The 15933-nt window shown below is 40.2% G+C and overlaps 1 protein-coding gene across 1 annotated transcript; it reads right to left on the bottom strand.

Annotated features, from left to right (window-relative positions):
* Positions 1-9763: 9763 nt before the first annotated feature.
* LOC147582420 (lithostathine-like) lies at positions 9764-12170 on the bottom strand. The gene is made up of 5 exons (XM_086700740.1): positions 12083-12170; positions 11409-11527; positions 11057-11194; positions 10334-10460; positions 9764-10050 (listed from the first exon to the last, which is right to left on the bottom strand). The coding sequence occupies exons 1-5, from the start codon at positions 12159-12161 to the stop codon at positions 9983-9985; spliced, it is 531 nt and encodes a 176-aa protein (XP_086556866.1). The 5' UTR covers positions 12162-12170; the 3' UTR covers positions 9764-9982.
* Between the last annotated feature and the right edge of the window lie 3763 nt (positions 12171-15933).

Below are 15933 nucleotides of genomic sequence, written 5' to 3'. Positions count from 1 at the left end.
CCCCTGGATCATTTTTTTTAATAGATACAAAGCTTGCTGATCTCTTTAGTGTCTTTATAATCGATACATCCAGCTCTCTGAGGCTTGATTGACTTCAATAATTTACTACCCATCATTGATCATGGCCATAGTCATAAAGACCCCATGAGAAGAGCTCAAAAAGTAAATAAATGGAAGACAACAAGCACCCAATACTATTTTTATTGAAGTATAGTTGACATACAGTGTTAATTTCAGGTGTACAACTTAGTGATTCCACAAGTCTATATGTTATGCTATGCTCACCACAATTATAGCTACCATCTGTCATCATACAATGCTCTTACAGTATCACTGATGTTCCCTATGCTGTACCTTTCATCCCCATGACTAATTCATTCCATAACTGGAAGTCTGTATCTCATACTCTCCTTTACCCATTTTGTTCATCCCCCTATCTCCCTTCCCTTGGGCAACCATCAGCTTGTTCTCTGTATTTATGGGTTTGTTTCTGCATTTTGTATGTTTGCTTGTTCATGTGTTTTGTTTTTTAGATTCCACATATAAATGAAATCATATGGATTTGTCTTTTTTCGTCTGATGTATTTCATTTGGCATAGTACCCTCTAGGCCCATCTATGTTGTCACATGTGGGAAAATCTCATACAGCTCTGTTAGAAGGGATGCATACTATTGCATTTCATATATATACCACATCTTTTTTATCCATCCATCTATTGATGGAAAGCAACCAATTACTTTCACTCACAATTTGTCTTTCACATACAGCAGCATCACAAATGTGTATGTGTGTTTCGGAGGGGTGTATTGTTCTTCCTCATCTCAACATAGGTATAAGCGAGGCCCACCCATGGTCACAAACGCATGGGGCCAGATAAATTGAAATTAGGATGGAGACTAGGAGGGACAGAGAATAAGTCAGGCCCTCCACCTCTCCTTCTCTCATAGCTCAGTTTGTGTCCAAGGAAATAAAAGGACACAAAAACTTTAGGGAAAGAACTAGCTATTACAGAAAAGTGTCCATGATCTCTCCCTCCTCTAAATCTCAGATCCTTGAATAGTTATAAAGTCATATTCTATCAAGCTACCAGCTATTTTATTTAATTTCTGTATGGGGTCTCCAGAAAATTTGTATATTCCTTAAATCCAGAAGCAGCTCTTTGCCTCTAGATTCCTCTTCTGTATAACTTTGAATTTGAGTTGCAAGGGGGAAAGCAAGGGTAGAAGCTCAGAGGCCCTACAGAGGACACTGACATAAGGAAATTGTGGCATCAGGCATATTCTCTTCCTGGTACACCCTGGGAATTGTCACAGATGAGGTGTGGTTGCCCTTCCAGTAAGCAGGTTGGCAGACTGTACAAGTTGAAGGAGGCTTTGCCCTTCCCCAGCAGCAACCAGATGCCCAGTTCCCATGGCCCTGAACAGCCCAGGAAGGAGCAGAGTCCTTCCAGGAATAGTGACGGCTGGATTTGGGGGATAGTATGAGGAGACAGGCAGAGAGCGTGTGAGTCTGTAATAGGATAATCTGAGGAACGCAGGGACAAGGGAGGCAGAGAGATAAGATACTAGTGACCCTGCTTGGGACAGTGGAGAAAGCACTTTGAGATTCATGTAACTGACTCATTCAACTTTATACCATGGAAGAAAAAGTGGATAAAATTCAGCTCTTCTCTCTTCCAGTCTGCCTTTTTTCCTCTTCTTTTTAAGATCATGTTGTTCTTGGGGCACCTGGGTGGCTCAGTCCGTTAATCCTCTGACTTTGGCTCAGGTCATGATCTCACTATCCGCCAGTTGGAGCCCCACTCAGGCTCTGTGCTGACAGCTCAGAGCCTGGAGCCTATTTCAGATTCTGTGTCTCCCTCTCTGTCTCTGCCCCTCCCCTGCTCATGTGCTCGTGCTCTCTCTCTCTCTCAAAAATAAATAAAGATTAAAAAAAATTTTTTAAAAAGATCACATTGTTCTTTCTTTTGTCCCTGAATACGGCCCACCTGCGGAGTCCTGCTGGGTCCTTGTTTGCTGGCTCTCTCCCGCCATCTGTTTCCTGACCAGTCCTCTGCCTGCATCACCCTGATATATCTCACTGTATTTACCAAACCACTCTTTCATTTTAACTTCTACCATTTCACAGGTAAGCCGGAAAGCCCATGCTGTTCTTCCTCTACTGAGCACCCTTTAAGATAATCAAGATCACACTCTGCCTTTTGTAGCAAGGCCTCCCAGGATCTTCTAAGCATCTTCCTGATGGGACCCTACTTGCTTGCCCTCAGATCCTGCCATCTGATAGAACGTTCTATTGGTTCTTTTCATCATCTGTGTTTTCTTTATTTTGCTAATTACAGAATGCTAATTACAGAATTTTGCTAATTAGATCAGAGAATTCTCTTTCAGAATATTTTTCCTTAAGCAAGGCCTGATAGAGGCTTAGGAAATACTGGAAAATAGGTTAAGATCTGTTCAGTATTATCTAGGAGGCACAAGGTCCTTGATTCTCAGAGAAGGTGATTGTGGCTCACAACAGGGATTCTAGCCTACCCCTCACATATTTCATCCCTTGGAAACTCAGGGTGTTAGTTCACTTTTACTGTGTAACAAACTCGCATTCTCATTTAGGTTATTTTCGCAAAATTCACTTTGTTGCAGTTATAGGACTGAGGTCCCTACTTCCTTGCTGGCTGCCAGCTGAGGAGCCATTCTCAGCTCCATTTTTCGGCATGAGGTCACCTCTAGCTTCTAAGCCAGCAATGGCACAATGAATCTTTTTGTTGCTTTGAATTTCTAAGACTTCTCCTTAATGCTTCCAATCAGAGAATTCTGCTTTTAAATGGCTTATGTATTAGATAGAACCCACTTTAATAATCTCCCAGAAATCTCCATCTTTATTAATTCACAGTCAACTGATTAGTGACCTTAATTGCCTCTCCAAGACTTTAACTCAGGGGTTGATAGCATATCTACAGCCTCTAAACACAGATGAAAGGGAGATATTATAATAAGAACAGGGATCATTGGGAGTCATTAGAATTCTGCCAGACTTCTCTGCCATTCTTGCTTTCCTGAGATGGACCTCATACAAACTTGTATAATGGGAATAATTTCCCTGTTTCTTATATGAAAGCACCTGAAGTACATGAGACCTGAGAAATTTCCTCTCTGGCTTTGCATCTACTTACCCCTGTGGCCATTCTCCCAACCAGCATCCATTTTTAAAGAACATCAACCCCTAATTTCTTCTCCCCTCTCCTTTAGTGAAAATTTAGGTTGCGCAAGTTATGGCTGCTAATCCTCACAAACAGTTCCTTTATTTTTTATAGTAACTGAACTTCAAGCTTCCTTCCCATGGTAAAGCCCCGTAAAACGTTCCACCCTCTTGCCTCAGGTTACAATGTTCCTTGGAAGGCTTATCCAGCGAGGCATTCTCAAATAAAAGCTAACGGTTCTTGGCATGATTTTTGTTCCCACTGTTTGGTTCATTGACTTGGATAGGATTGGATCCTCTACCACTCAGCTCAGCCACTTCCAGAATCCATTTCATGTGTCCCCACCCTTGAGTCTCACAGACTGGCTGGCTGAAGAAGGCCCCTCCTGAGCAGCACTACACTTGTAACATTAAAGCGTGGTCTGTGCCTTTATACTCTCTCTTTGTCCTTAGTAAAAACCTCTTGATTTGATTTGTTTCACTACTCAGTGTTATCAGGACAAGGTGGGATTGCAGTGCTGAGGAGATCTGGGTTTAGTTTCTTATATATTTTTATCATTTGAATATGAACAGCTACCAGTTATTTAATGAAATTCAGAGTCATTGTCTGCCTTTTTTTAAATTTTATGTTTTTAATTTACATACAAATTAGCATATAGTGCAACAATGATTTCAGGAGTAGATTCCTTAGTTCCCCTTACCCATTTAGCCCATCCCCTCTCCCAAAGCCCCTCCCATAACCTTCAGTTTTTTCTCCATATTTATGAGTCTCTTCTGTTTTGTCCCCCTCCCTGTTTTTCTATTATTTTGTTTCCCTTCCCTTATGTTCATCTGTTTTGTCTCTTAAAGTCCTCATATGAGTGAAGTCATATGATATTTGTCTTTCTCTGACTGAGTAATTTCATTTAGCATAATACCCTCCAGTTCCATCCACACAGTTGCAAATGGCAAGATTTCATTCTTTTTGATTGCAAGTAATACTCCATTGTATACATATACCACATCTTCTCTATCCATTCATTGGGTGCAGCCACTCTGGAAAACAGTATGGAGGTTCCTCAAAAAACTAAAAATAGAACTACCCTATGACCCATCAATTGCACTGCTAGGTATGTATCCAAGGAATACAGGTGTGCTGTTTCAAAGGGACATATGCACCCCAATGTTTATAGCAACACTATCAGTAATAGGCAAAGTATGGAAAGAGCCCAAATGTCCATCGATGGATGAATGCATTGTCTGCCTTTTAACATGACAAGGATTAGGGTGCCAGTAGCACTAAACATTTGAAGTTCTGGTGGGATTTTATGAGAGACAATTTAGAATGTCAGTGGCCTTTGTGGGGAATTTGTGAGATCAATAAGACAATCTCTTTGTATGGTACTTTATAAAGTTTATTTATTGAGAGAGGGAAAGAGAGAACAGTGGAAGGCAGAGAGAGAGAGGGAGGGAGAGAACCCCAAGCATGCTCTGCACCATCAGCACAGAGCCTGAAGTGGGGCTCCAACTCATGAACTATGAGAGCATGACCTGAGCCGAAATCAAGAGTCGGACACTTAATCGACTGAGCCCACCCAGGCATCCCCCAAATTCCAAATATTTAATCATTAGTTTCATTAAAATTGTTGTGAAGATGCTTTAGAAACATAGAAAAACTAAAAAGATTATAATATTCCTTCCATTAAGTATTACTGAGAATAGGATAATAAAAACATGGACAATCTAATTCCCAAATTTCAATTCTGGTTGGCTTTCTTCCTACTTGTTTTCTTACAAATACCTCAGTCTATGACCCTCTTGAAGTTCATCATATTTGATATTAGCAAATATTTCAGAAGAGTATTTGACTAAGATTCAGTTTTCCTTTGGAGAAGGAAAGAATGCGCTAAAGGGAAGAATGACAGGACTATCCTTGCAATCATGCAGGACTAGACACTGTGACAGGATGGGGTCAGTAGCACTTGAAGATCTATGAAGGCAGGGAAAGAGAAAAATTCATGGTAGGACATGGAGGGAAGGGTAGGAGGGGAGGGAAAAGGCCAGGATAGCACAGCTGACAGGTGTAAGTAAAAAACCAAGAAAACAAAACAAAACAAAACAAAAAATAAGAAACTGCATTTTTCTGAAAGTAACGTGCAATGGAAACAGCAGTAGAAATTAAGTGAGACCCAAGACTCTTTTGTTAAGTTTCTTTCAGTGTGTTACAGGAGAAAAGTTACTTAATTTCAGGTCAAGAACTATGACTTCCCTGAAATATTGCCCTGCTTACAAGCTAAGTTGGACTTTGTGTTTCATTGATATTGGCCAAAGGCAAAGGACTTGACTACTTAAGCAGCATGAGCTCCCACTCAGTGTGGTCCCCCTCACTCCCAAGTCCCAAGTCCCATGGGTGTGGGAACATAGAGGGGCTGGCACAGATGCCTATATATGCACTGGGTTATATTATAAGGGAGGACTATTTTTATAATTATGCTATAGGAGCTTAGGAAACCTGAATCTTCATAGTGGGCTTAAATGTAGTCTTTATTTCAAGGGGAGACATCTTTATTATGACGGAAAGTAAGTATACCTTTCTTTCTTTTCTCTGGATGGAAGCACTATTTCTATTTTCCAAAACTGCAAGCAAGCCTGTCTTTTGCTTTGGAAGAAAATGATATCTCAACTTTTTTTTTTTTTAATTCCAGCATAGTCAATGTACAGTGTTATATTAGTTTCAGGTATACAACATAGTGATTCAGCAGTTCTGTACATTACTCAGTGCTCATCATGATGTGTACTCTTAATCCCCTTCACCTAGTTCACCCATTCCTCCACCAACCTCCCCTCTGGTAACCACCAATTCATTCTCTACATTTGAATTTTTTTTTCTTTGTTCATTTGTTTTGTTTCTGAAATTACACATTTGAGGAACTTACATACTGTCTTCCACAGTGGCCATATCAGTTTACATTCCCACCAACAGTGCACAAGGATTCTTTTTTCTCCACATTCTCTCCAACACTTGTTGTTTCTTGTGTTTTTCATTTAGCCATTCTGACAGGTGTGCAGTGTGCTTTTGGCCTTTTTTGTTTGTTTGTTTTTATTTCTAGGTTTATTCACTTACTTTGAGAGAGAGAGAGAGAGAGAGAGAGAGAGAGAACACAGAAGGGGCAGAGAGAGAAGGAGAGAGACAGAATCCCAAAAGAGCCTCCACACTGTCAGCACAGAGCCTAATGAGAGGCTTGAACTCATGAACCCATGAGATCATGACCTGAGCTAAAATCAAGAGTCAGACACTTAACCAACTGAGCCACCCAGGCACTCTGCCTTTTGGTTTTGTTTTGGTTTGCTTTCAAAAATTTTTGAAAATGGTTATTATGAGAGAGAGAGAGAGAGAGAGAGAGAGAGAGAGAGAGAGAGTGTGTGTGTGTGTGTGTGTGTGTGTGTGTGTGTGAGCAGGGGAGGGGCAGAGAGAGAGAGAGAGAGAGAGAGAGAGAGAGAGAGAGAGAGAGAATTCCAAGCAGGCTACATGCTGTCGGCTCAGAGGCCGATGTGGGGCTCAATCCCACTAACCACGAGATCATGACCTGAGTCGAAATCAAGTCAGATACTCAACCGACTGAGTCACCTTGGCGGCCCTGCCTTTTTGTTTTTAAACAAACAGACATTCTTGAGAAGACAGTCTCGAACTAAGGGTGGTTAGTGTCTCTGCTTGTAGCAAGTGCAAAAAACATGAGAGACACATGGACAATTATCTTTCAACTCTTCTTTGAATATTCTTTTCTTCCCCAATAAAACAAGAGGGTTCTTCCACTTGTGATAGCCAATGATTTTTAGAAAGAAATTATTTGTATGAGTTTAAGAGTCTGTATGAAGTTGGCAGTGAGAGATGCTGAGCATTTGACAGTTCTTAAAAGCATGGAATTGAAGAATGAATGCACATAATGCATTATACAACTAGAAAAATTTTATCATCCCTATGACAAATTCTCAGTAGCACCTAAGCTATTACAGGCATGTCCTGCAGGCAACATTTCTGGTTAATATTTTCTTAAGAGAATACCTCTTGGTGTTAGTTAACCAAATTCCAAACACATATACAATGTGTATATACCCCAGTGCAACATTTTTTAGCCAAAGCTTATATAAGAAAATTTTATGTATGCATTCCCAAATCTCAATATAATTCGTTTACTAAAATTACAAGTGGGCTAAACCTTGTTACATTCCAAACACAGTGGATAGAAGATCAGGATCATGTACTCTGTGAAAAGAACCCCTGATGGTTAACAAAAGGCACACAAGTCACAGATGTTGCTGGTGCAAAGAGAGACATTGTATGTCCTATCATACAAATAAAAGTTTTAAACAATACATTTATTGTCCTCCTCCTACCACATGCACATTTTATAATTTAACAAACATGAAACATTTCAGCATAATTTATAATGGTTAATGTTCAATTCAATAGTTGTACTACAATTTTTAAAACTTACCTGGTTTGTTGAAGGTTTATATTATTTTTAATTTTATTTTAGAAGATAGGAATAAATACTTCATGAATGTTTGTAATGATATTTCATTTTTTTAAGACAGTACTTATTTCTGGGAAAATATTTGGCAGCAAAGAACTGGTTATGAATTTCCTGCATTGTTAAGGAATCACTAAGAAGCCATTGGTTTATAGACTTAGAATATGGATACCAAGTGGCCTTGTTGGAGTTCCAGGTAAAAATTAAAATTTTTAATACATCCTTAGGAGAACATTGGTGTCCAGTCTAAACCTGATTTGAGAGAAAAGTTTTCAAAAGATTTAGTAAGTTACAACGTCACAAATTTTTCCAAGTGTCCTCTTAATTCTCCATTTTTTTCATTGTTCTGATAAGAGGGCAGTATTTTGATTATATCTTTACCAGATGACTTATTCACCTCTCTAAAATATATAGCATCACCAGCCTAGGTTTGAAAAATCATGTCATCTGAACTTTAAGTGCCAGTGGGTTCAAGAGAGGCTAAGAATAATCATAGCATATTTACATAACTATTTGGGCAAAGGAAAGTATAAAGTAGCATTCACAATGTAAGTTGGCAAAGATAACTGAAAAGGTACAACTGAAGGTATGATAAAAATTGAAGAGTGATATTTTATGACAAGAAGGCTCCAGAAAAATGACACTTGAGCCCTGACTGAACTGAGCTCAAAGTTTACCTTACTTTTAGATATTTCAGTTAGGTGATCTAATACATACCTTTACCTTTACTTTTTGAGCCAAATTATGCTGGGATCTTTTCTTATCTGCAACTACAATTGTCCTATCTTGTACCATGGGATTCTCCAACTGGTAGAACATAATCTGGCCCCCAGAGTTCCTCTCCAAAGGAGGAACTCAAACTAAAATAGGAACTGGCATAAGCACTGTCACTGTGAAATTTTCTAACCCATTTTTTATGACTTTAACCAGGACAGAAGATCAAGACCCATGGTGTTGCACATCATAAATTAATTTAAAATGATGAAAAAGTGTTTCCACCAAAAAATGCTAAATGGGCATTTATTCAAAGCAGTCTATCTTTGAAAAGCAAAAGAAATTTACCAAATAATTATTTTTTTTAAAAAAAATGACACTGTCCATTCACATGTCCATTCATCTATCTGTTTGAGAAGCAATAACTTTGTCTAGCAATGTTGTAAAATTCTTTGCTCATAGAGAAAATTTTGCCAGTGGTTCTTGTGTGACAACTTCTTTTCCAGATTAGGGTACTAGCCAAATATACTTTTTTATATAATAGAAAGATGTAGCTATGGAGGGGTGGTGTTAGATGGAAGGCAGATTTGTGGTCTTGACATATACAGATACTTGACAAACCTGGGTCTTGCCTTCATTCAGTTAGAGGGAATTTCTTCAAAAAAAACATAATGTTTTATTCAAAAAATATTTTTAAAAACCATATCAGATGTTAAAATCATCCCAACTCCAGTCCTGACTGAGGTCAGAATGTTTTAAGGGCAAAAACCAAAGGACCTAGTAGTGCCTTTTTTGCCCTTTAAGGACAGGGCAACACATAGTTCAGTGGACCGGTGTCAGGTGACCAAAGCAAGGAAGTATAGAATTTGAAAGTTATCAGTAAATTGTACAATAATTTGACAGATCACTTATATGTCTGTCAAAACTACTAACAAAAAAATTAGGTCTGCATTTTGATTGTTTTATATATTTAATTTTTAAAAATTATTTGTTCATAGTCTATATTACAGATATTGATGAAGCTTATTCATTTTCCTTCACTCTGATAGTTTAGGAACACTATTCTAAACATTGTATGAACCTCTAGACTGATGTGTCATACTATCAGAGACGTGGCCTGGAGGGACTTTGTGGGTAAGAGACTGTGTGGGAGGGCAGTGAGCACAACCCAAATCCTACATGAGCAATGCTGAAACACCTTATCACAAATGTGCTGCTACGGATGTATATTTAGTTATTTATCTAGGAACAAGGGTGAAATTGGGCAAGGAGAAATCTACAAAGACTCCTCCCTGAATCACTTCAGAGTTTTTCTATGAGACTAAATACACAAAAGAGGCAATTGCAGACCAAATTTCTTATTTTTTATTCTGCCTGTTGAAACTCAAGTTATAGAAGATACAGAAGAGTTTGAAATGAGGCTGAAGAGAAAGGAAGGTCAAATGAGGTGGTCAAGTTTGAAGGCATGGGAGGCTGTCCCCTTCTAGGGTGGGTTGTCACACTTGGTTCTGTGTCCATGATGAGCTGCCTGCAAACTCAGGCTCCTGACGTCCCACCAGACCTAGTCCTTGAACTTGCAGATATAAGGTAGCATCGCACCGCAGTTATAATCTCTCCATTTCAGATATCCTAGAGAGACAGAGGAGCTCAGGTAGATGTGGCTGGTGGAGCTCATGAACCCAAGGTACAGGCAGCCCAGATTCTGGCGTAGGATTCACAGCCTCTCCCTCATCCTCACCAGTGTCCTACTCCAGGGGAATGGGACTCAAAGAAAGGAGAGATGAGAAGGGGTGGGAGAAGATAAACCAACCCTACATTTTCTTGCTCAAGGGGATTCTCTGACGGTCACACTGAGAACTAGGGAAAAAGAGGATGGAGAGGTCTGGCAGAAAGGAGCTCCTCTGTTGCTTACCTGTGCTTGCTGACAGACTCCCACAGTAGCCGGGGTTTGGGTTAGTGGAGGGGTGTCTCTCCCAGGCAAGGTAATTCAGCACATCCGTGCTACTCCACTCCCATCCACCTGCATTGGGCTCATAGCCCTAGAGAGGATGGAGTCTAGTGAGGTTGAATGGCCATTAAAGGGCTCCTTGCAGGAACCCCTCCCCAGCATCATGGAATTTGGTCTGCTCCTCTAGATGCTGCCTGGGAGCCAAAGCTCTCCTCTGGGAGACTCCTCCTACCTCCTTGCTCTTATTGACAAATCCTGAAGCCCATAAACACAAAGACCAATAGACCCATTCAGAGTAACCTCTCACTGACTGAACAACAACGAGTGATACATATGTGATTAGCTTCTGAACCTCAAAGACAGTGTCTGTTCCATAGAGCAAAAATGGATCCTCTCTTTGTTTAGGAATCACTCTGCACAATATGTGTAGACTCTGTGAAGCTCAGAGAACTGAATTACATGGCCTCACGTGCAAAGTAAGCAGATTAACTTCAGCAGAGGCAAGAGACTTCCACAGAACTCAGCTGTTCAGCTGGCCACAAGGTCCTCCCTTTTCCCCTAATATCCTCCTGGATCTCTGAGCTCCAAGGCTCTCTAGGGCATTTACTGGGCAGACACAGGGGACAGGGAGTGGGCTCGGGTGGCGATAGCAGCTTGAGAGGTTATAGAGAGAAGATGTATTCATACCTCTGTGGGATCATGGAGCCCCATCCAGATGTTTGAGTAAGTGTTCGCACTGTTCTGTACTAGGGAGGCCACAAAGGATGCCTCAGCCCCACTGAGCACAGACACAAGGTGTCCCGAGGGTCTCTTCTGGCAGGCCATCTGTGTGGGGAAGGGAGAGACTCAGGGGAGGCCTGAGACATCACTGGGAGACGGGCAGTGCAGAGGTAGGGGCGAAGAGGTATATGCAAAAGATGAGGATGCTCACCGTCACCCCCAAGGAACTCTGGGGAATGGAACCCCCCCCCCCCCCCCCACTGCCAGGTCTCTAGTGTATTTGCCCTTAAAACCCCGACCTGCAAATCCAAGTACTCACATCTGCATTCATCCAGGATTTTGGTGTCATAAACAAGGCATAGCAGTGGGAGGCATAGGCCTTGGAGCCTTTGGGACACGTGATCCGTGGAGTGGGCACTTCCTTTGGCGAGTCTTCACCTAGGATGGAAGGACACAAAAGAGAGAGAAGAGGTGAATAGGAGACTGGGGATCAGGGTGGGAGGTGACCTAGAGGAACGTCTATGGGGTCAGTGCTTGGGGAAGTGATGCCAAAGTCCTGACTGCCTCTCACCACTGCCAACACTTTCAGGATTTCTTGTTCTTGAACCAGCCCCACTAAATGAGGAAACCTCTCCTTTCTTTTCATCTTTCCCATTCACAGTCCAACCCTTCCCTGCTCTAGGATACACATTCTTGCCCTGGGTCCTCATTTTCCTTCCCCTTATTTTATTTCTGTCCCTTCACACTTTCCTCTTTCGCCTACCAACATAAATGAGAGTGCACTGACAAGAAGCAAAGGACCTCCTTGCAGTGCTAGTGGACCACTGTGATGCCTGCCACCCCTGGTTACCCTGAAGGATGGTGTGGTGATGGAGGAGTTACAGGCCATTTCATGGTGTGGGGATATATGTCACCAGTACCACGAGAGTCTTCCTTCTCCTCTTGGCCCTGAGCATTCGCAAGGACCCAGTGTCAGAGGCAGAGAAATCTCACCTTGGACCTGAGACAGCAACATCAGGCAGGAGAACAGCATCCAGGACATGCTGGGGAGGTCCATGTGAGGCCGCATCATGTCTGTGACCTGAGGAAGCAATCAGATTTCACTAAGAGAAGTGTGATCAGAGAGAGGACATATAGAGATCCTTGTCTTTCCTTTGTTAGTCCCCTAGGAATAAGTTCATCTTAGTGACATCCATCCCCTTGTATAGCTCTGGAAAGAACTAGAAAATCTGTACATGCTCCTATGCCATGAGACCTCCCAAGCCTGCCTGTGCTGAGTCTCAGAGCTCCTGTATCTGACAGAGGTCCTCCTGTGTCTTCCCCCAAATATGTACAGTATAGCTCTTGCCATGGTCTCATCTTCTGTCAGCTTCCACTCACCTGTCTTGCAGGGATTTGCAGTGGTTTGTCATGTCAGAGAAGACTGCTTTTATAAGAAAATTAGAAGGAAGGGCACTCAAATGAATTACAGGAATGTGGAGGGGACAGGGGTCATGGGAGGGGCTTCTATTTGTTCAAGGAAATTGGCACCACGTGGAGGAGTCTCTTCCCAGCAAAGCCTGGGAATTGCCACAGATACTGCCTCTTTCCAGTTAGCAGGCCAGCACTTTTCCCAACAATAAGTGACATTTGGTCTTTCCCTGTCTCTTCCTTGTTATGGACTGGTTGCAAATTGTGGCACTGGAAAATGGAGTCATTCTTCTGGTGGATATCTCAAGGACTCCCTTTGGCATACATATGTATTTCTTTCTATTTTGTATAATATAATTAATATAACTAATTATAATTTCATGATAAGTGGAGGTGAGTATGGGAATTACAGGTGAGGGCATAGAAGGAACTGAAACTAATAGGACAGATCATATTTCAGGGTTTCCTCTTAAACACAGTGGCGAATTTTAATGAAAATTCAGAATCATCTGATGACTCAATAGGTAACCCAAGATATTAAGGAAAATGAGATGATTAAACTTGTCTTGCCAGTCTCCTGAGCGGTGGAGCTTACCTGATGGATACTCATTATGTGATAGATTAAGAAGAAATGGAAATTAAAGCATAAGGAGGACTAGAGTAAGATGAAGAGCCAAAGGAAGAAAGCATGAGGCTTAAAGAAGGGTCAGAGCAGGAATTGGTTGAAATTGTAGATATCGTCCTATATTGCCGGTAAGTTAGAGGTGTGGCATCAAGATGCTCACTGCCCTGGGCTGCTGACAACCTCCTTGCAAGGCTATTGTTCGGCTTTAGATTAAAAGACATTTATTTCTGTTACATTCTTACTGGGAGAGGGGCCAGCTTCCTGTGGGGGTACTGAGAAAAGTTCCTCAGACAGGTTTACTTTCTGAGTTTGCAATTTTGCCACAGTGAAAAACATGTGGCTCATATGATGTGTTTCAGGGGCGTTTTGGCCAGTCCTAGACAAAGTTAGGCTGGGAGTTTCTACAAACCCTTTTTTATACTATATTTTTATAGGCAAGCTTGTGTCTAGATGTCTATGGTAGAGCTTTGTGATGAGGTCATGCAGTTAAGTTCATCATTGATTCATCTCCTCAGAATCCAAACTCAGTGGATCCCACAAATGGTCTAATAAGAAATATAGCCAACAGATTCTTTTGTTAAAACGGGAAAAAATTATTACTTTACAAACATATACAAAAATATGTAAATGCAATCCTATGACTAACAGTGAGAGCTCAGTGGAAATTGAAGTTTAAAAGTATAAAAATAGTATATCATAAAATATGATAGTTAAGATGATTAGGAAATTAATCTTGCTACATTAAAAGAATTACTTGAGGAGAAGTTAATAATGACAATTAACAAATCTGGAATGGACTGTGGTCCTGAATTCCTGAAAAATTCAGTGTAATGGAGCAAAGAATCCATTACAATTTTTTTTTAATGTTTACTTATTTCTGAGACAGAGAGCAACAGAGCATGAGTTGGGGAGGGGCAGAGAGAGAGGGAGACACACAATCAGAAGCAGGCTCCAGGCTCTGAGATGTCAGCACTGAGCCCAACATGGGGCTCAAACTCACAGACCGTGAGATCATGACCTTAGCCAAAGTCTGATGCCTAACCGACTGAGCCACCCAGGCGCCCCACAAAGAATCCATTTTAAATTAAAAGAACCTAAAGAGATATAGCAACCTGATTGAGTGAGTAAATTTTAATTGGATCTTGATTAATAAAGTAAGTCATTTCAGGGGCAACTGTGAAATGTAAATATGGACTGATATTTGTTAATCCTAGAATTTTAAATTCTCTTTCTTGTGATAATGGTATTATAGTCAGTAGATTTCCTTATACTTCTGATATTTATAGTGAAGTATTTAAAGGGGAAATGTCATGATATCCACAACTTATTTTCAAATTATTCAGGAAAATGTCTGTGTGTGGGGTGGGGAAGAGGTCAAGGAATGATAAATAAAGCAAATATATTATAATATGGTAACAATTACCAAATCTAAGTGTAAGGTGTAATGGTATTATAATATTCTTTCAATTTTTTCCATATGTCTAAAATTTTCCAAACAAAAGTTATAGGGGCACCTGGGTGGCTCAGTTGGCTGAGTATCCAACTCTTCATTTCAGCTGACAATCATGAGATTGAGCCCCGCATTGGGCTCTGAGCTGAGTGTGGAGCATGCTTGAGATTCTCTCTTTCCCTCTCTCTCTGCCCCTCCCCAGCTTATGCATTCTCTCTGTCTCTCTCAAAATAAATAAACTTCAAAAAAATAAGCAGGTATAGTTTAACTTACATGTTCACTATCAATAATAACACGTATGCATTTTTCTTATCATTACCATAAACTACAAATAGCATATATAAAGCAATATTCATGTAGAATCATATGTACTCTACACATTAAAAATAAATTTTACAAATTCAAATGAAATACTAAAGTATTATAAATAAATAATATTTAACAGTTAGCTATGTAAACAATTAAATAAAAACAAGGAAAAGCAATGCGGTAATTGATATTCTATGTCCAACCAGATAAAAATTGTATCTTCAGAGTTAAAAAGAGTGATCATCAGATACCATCTTTCAAAGCAGAGTTTAAATAGTTGTGAAAATGGAAAACCTCTGAGTCCTTCATTTATCTATAAGAGAAGGAAGTATATGTGGCTCTCTAAAATTTCTCTTCTTTTCAAACTGCGCTTGGTTTACTGTCCTCCTGAATCTTCCCTGTTGCCAGCTAGAAGGCAGTTAAATTCAGATACTCCTATGAGAAGTTATTAAAACTCAGTTTTGTTTTTATTTTAATTCAAATAATGTTATATTATAATAAACCTTGAGGCTATAATATCCCTAACTGCAATATAAGACTTTGGTTTCTAATGACAGCTCACTAAACTCAGTAAAAGTTAGTTGTTATTGTTTTATTTGTAATTGTTCTTCCAAACAATCATCATTAACCAGGCACTGAGAAGTTTGCTTAAATGCTATCTTGAAGGGAGCTGGTCTTAGGTTATTTACAATTCACTTCCTGGTGGTGGGAGAGGAATCCTTACTCTTGGAATAGCCAAGATTGAGCTTTAAAAAGTTTCCTTTGCCAAAAGATATGATGTCCAGGTTGTACTTCTTATCTCTATTAACTTCCAAGTCCAACAATATTTGCAGATAAGCCTTTGTATGGTTATTCCTAGAATTTATACAAGGGGAAAATGACCACTTTGCGGAAATCTAGTATGTTTCTCCCAAGGATGGTGAAATGTGAAGGGTTCCTGGAATAGCCTTGAAGTATATTTTATTGGAGATTTATCACTAAAGCACACCCAATTGGGATATATTAACCAAATACCCAAGATGCAACTTTGGTCCTTTCACCTTATCCTAA

The sequence above is a fragment of the Puma concolor genome, chromosome A3 (genome assembly GCF_028749965.1).
Source record: "Puma concolor isolate L17-30 chromosome A3, mPumCon1.1.hap2, whole genome shotgun sequence".
NCBI classification, from domain to species: Eukaryota; Metazoa; Chordata; class Mammalia; order Carnivora; family Felidae; genus Puma; species Puma concolor.
Note: the sequence above shows the minus strand (reverse complement) of the source record. Positions and strands in the feature narration are given on the sequence as shown.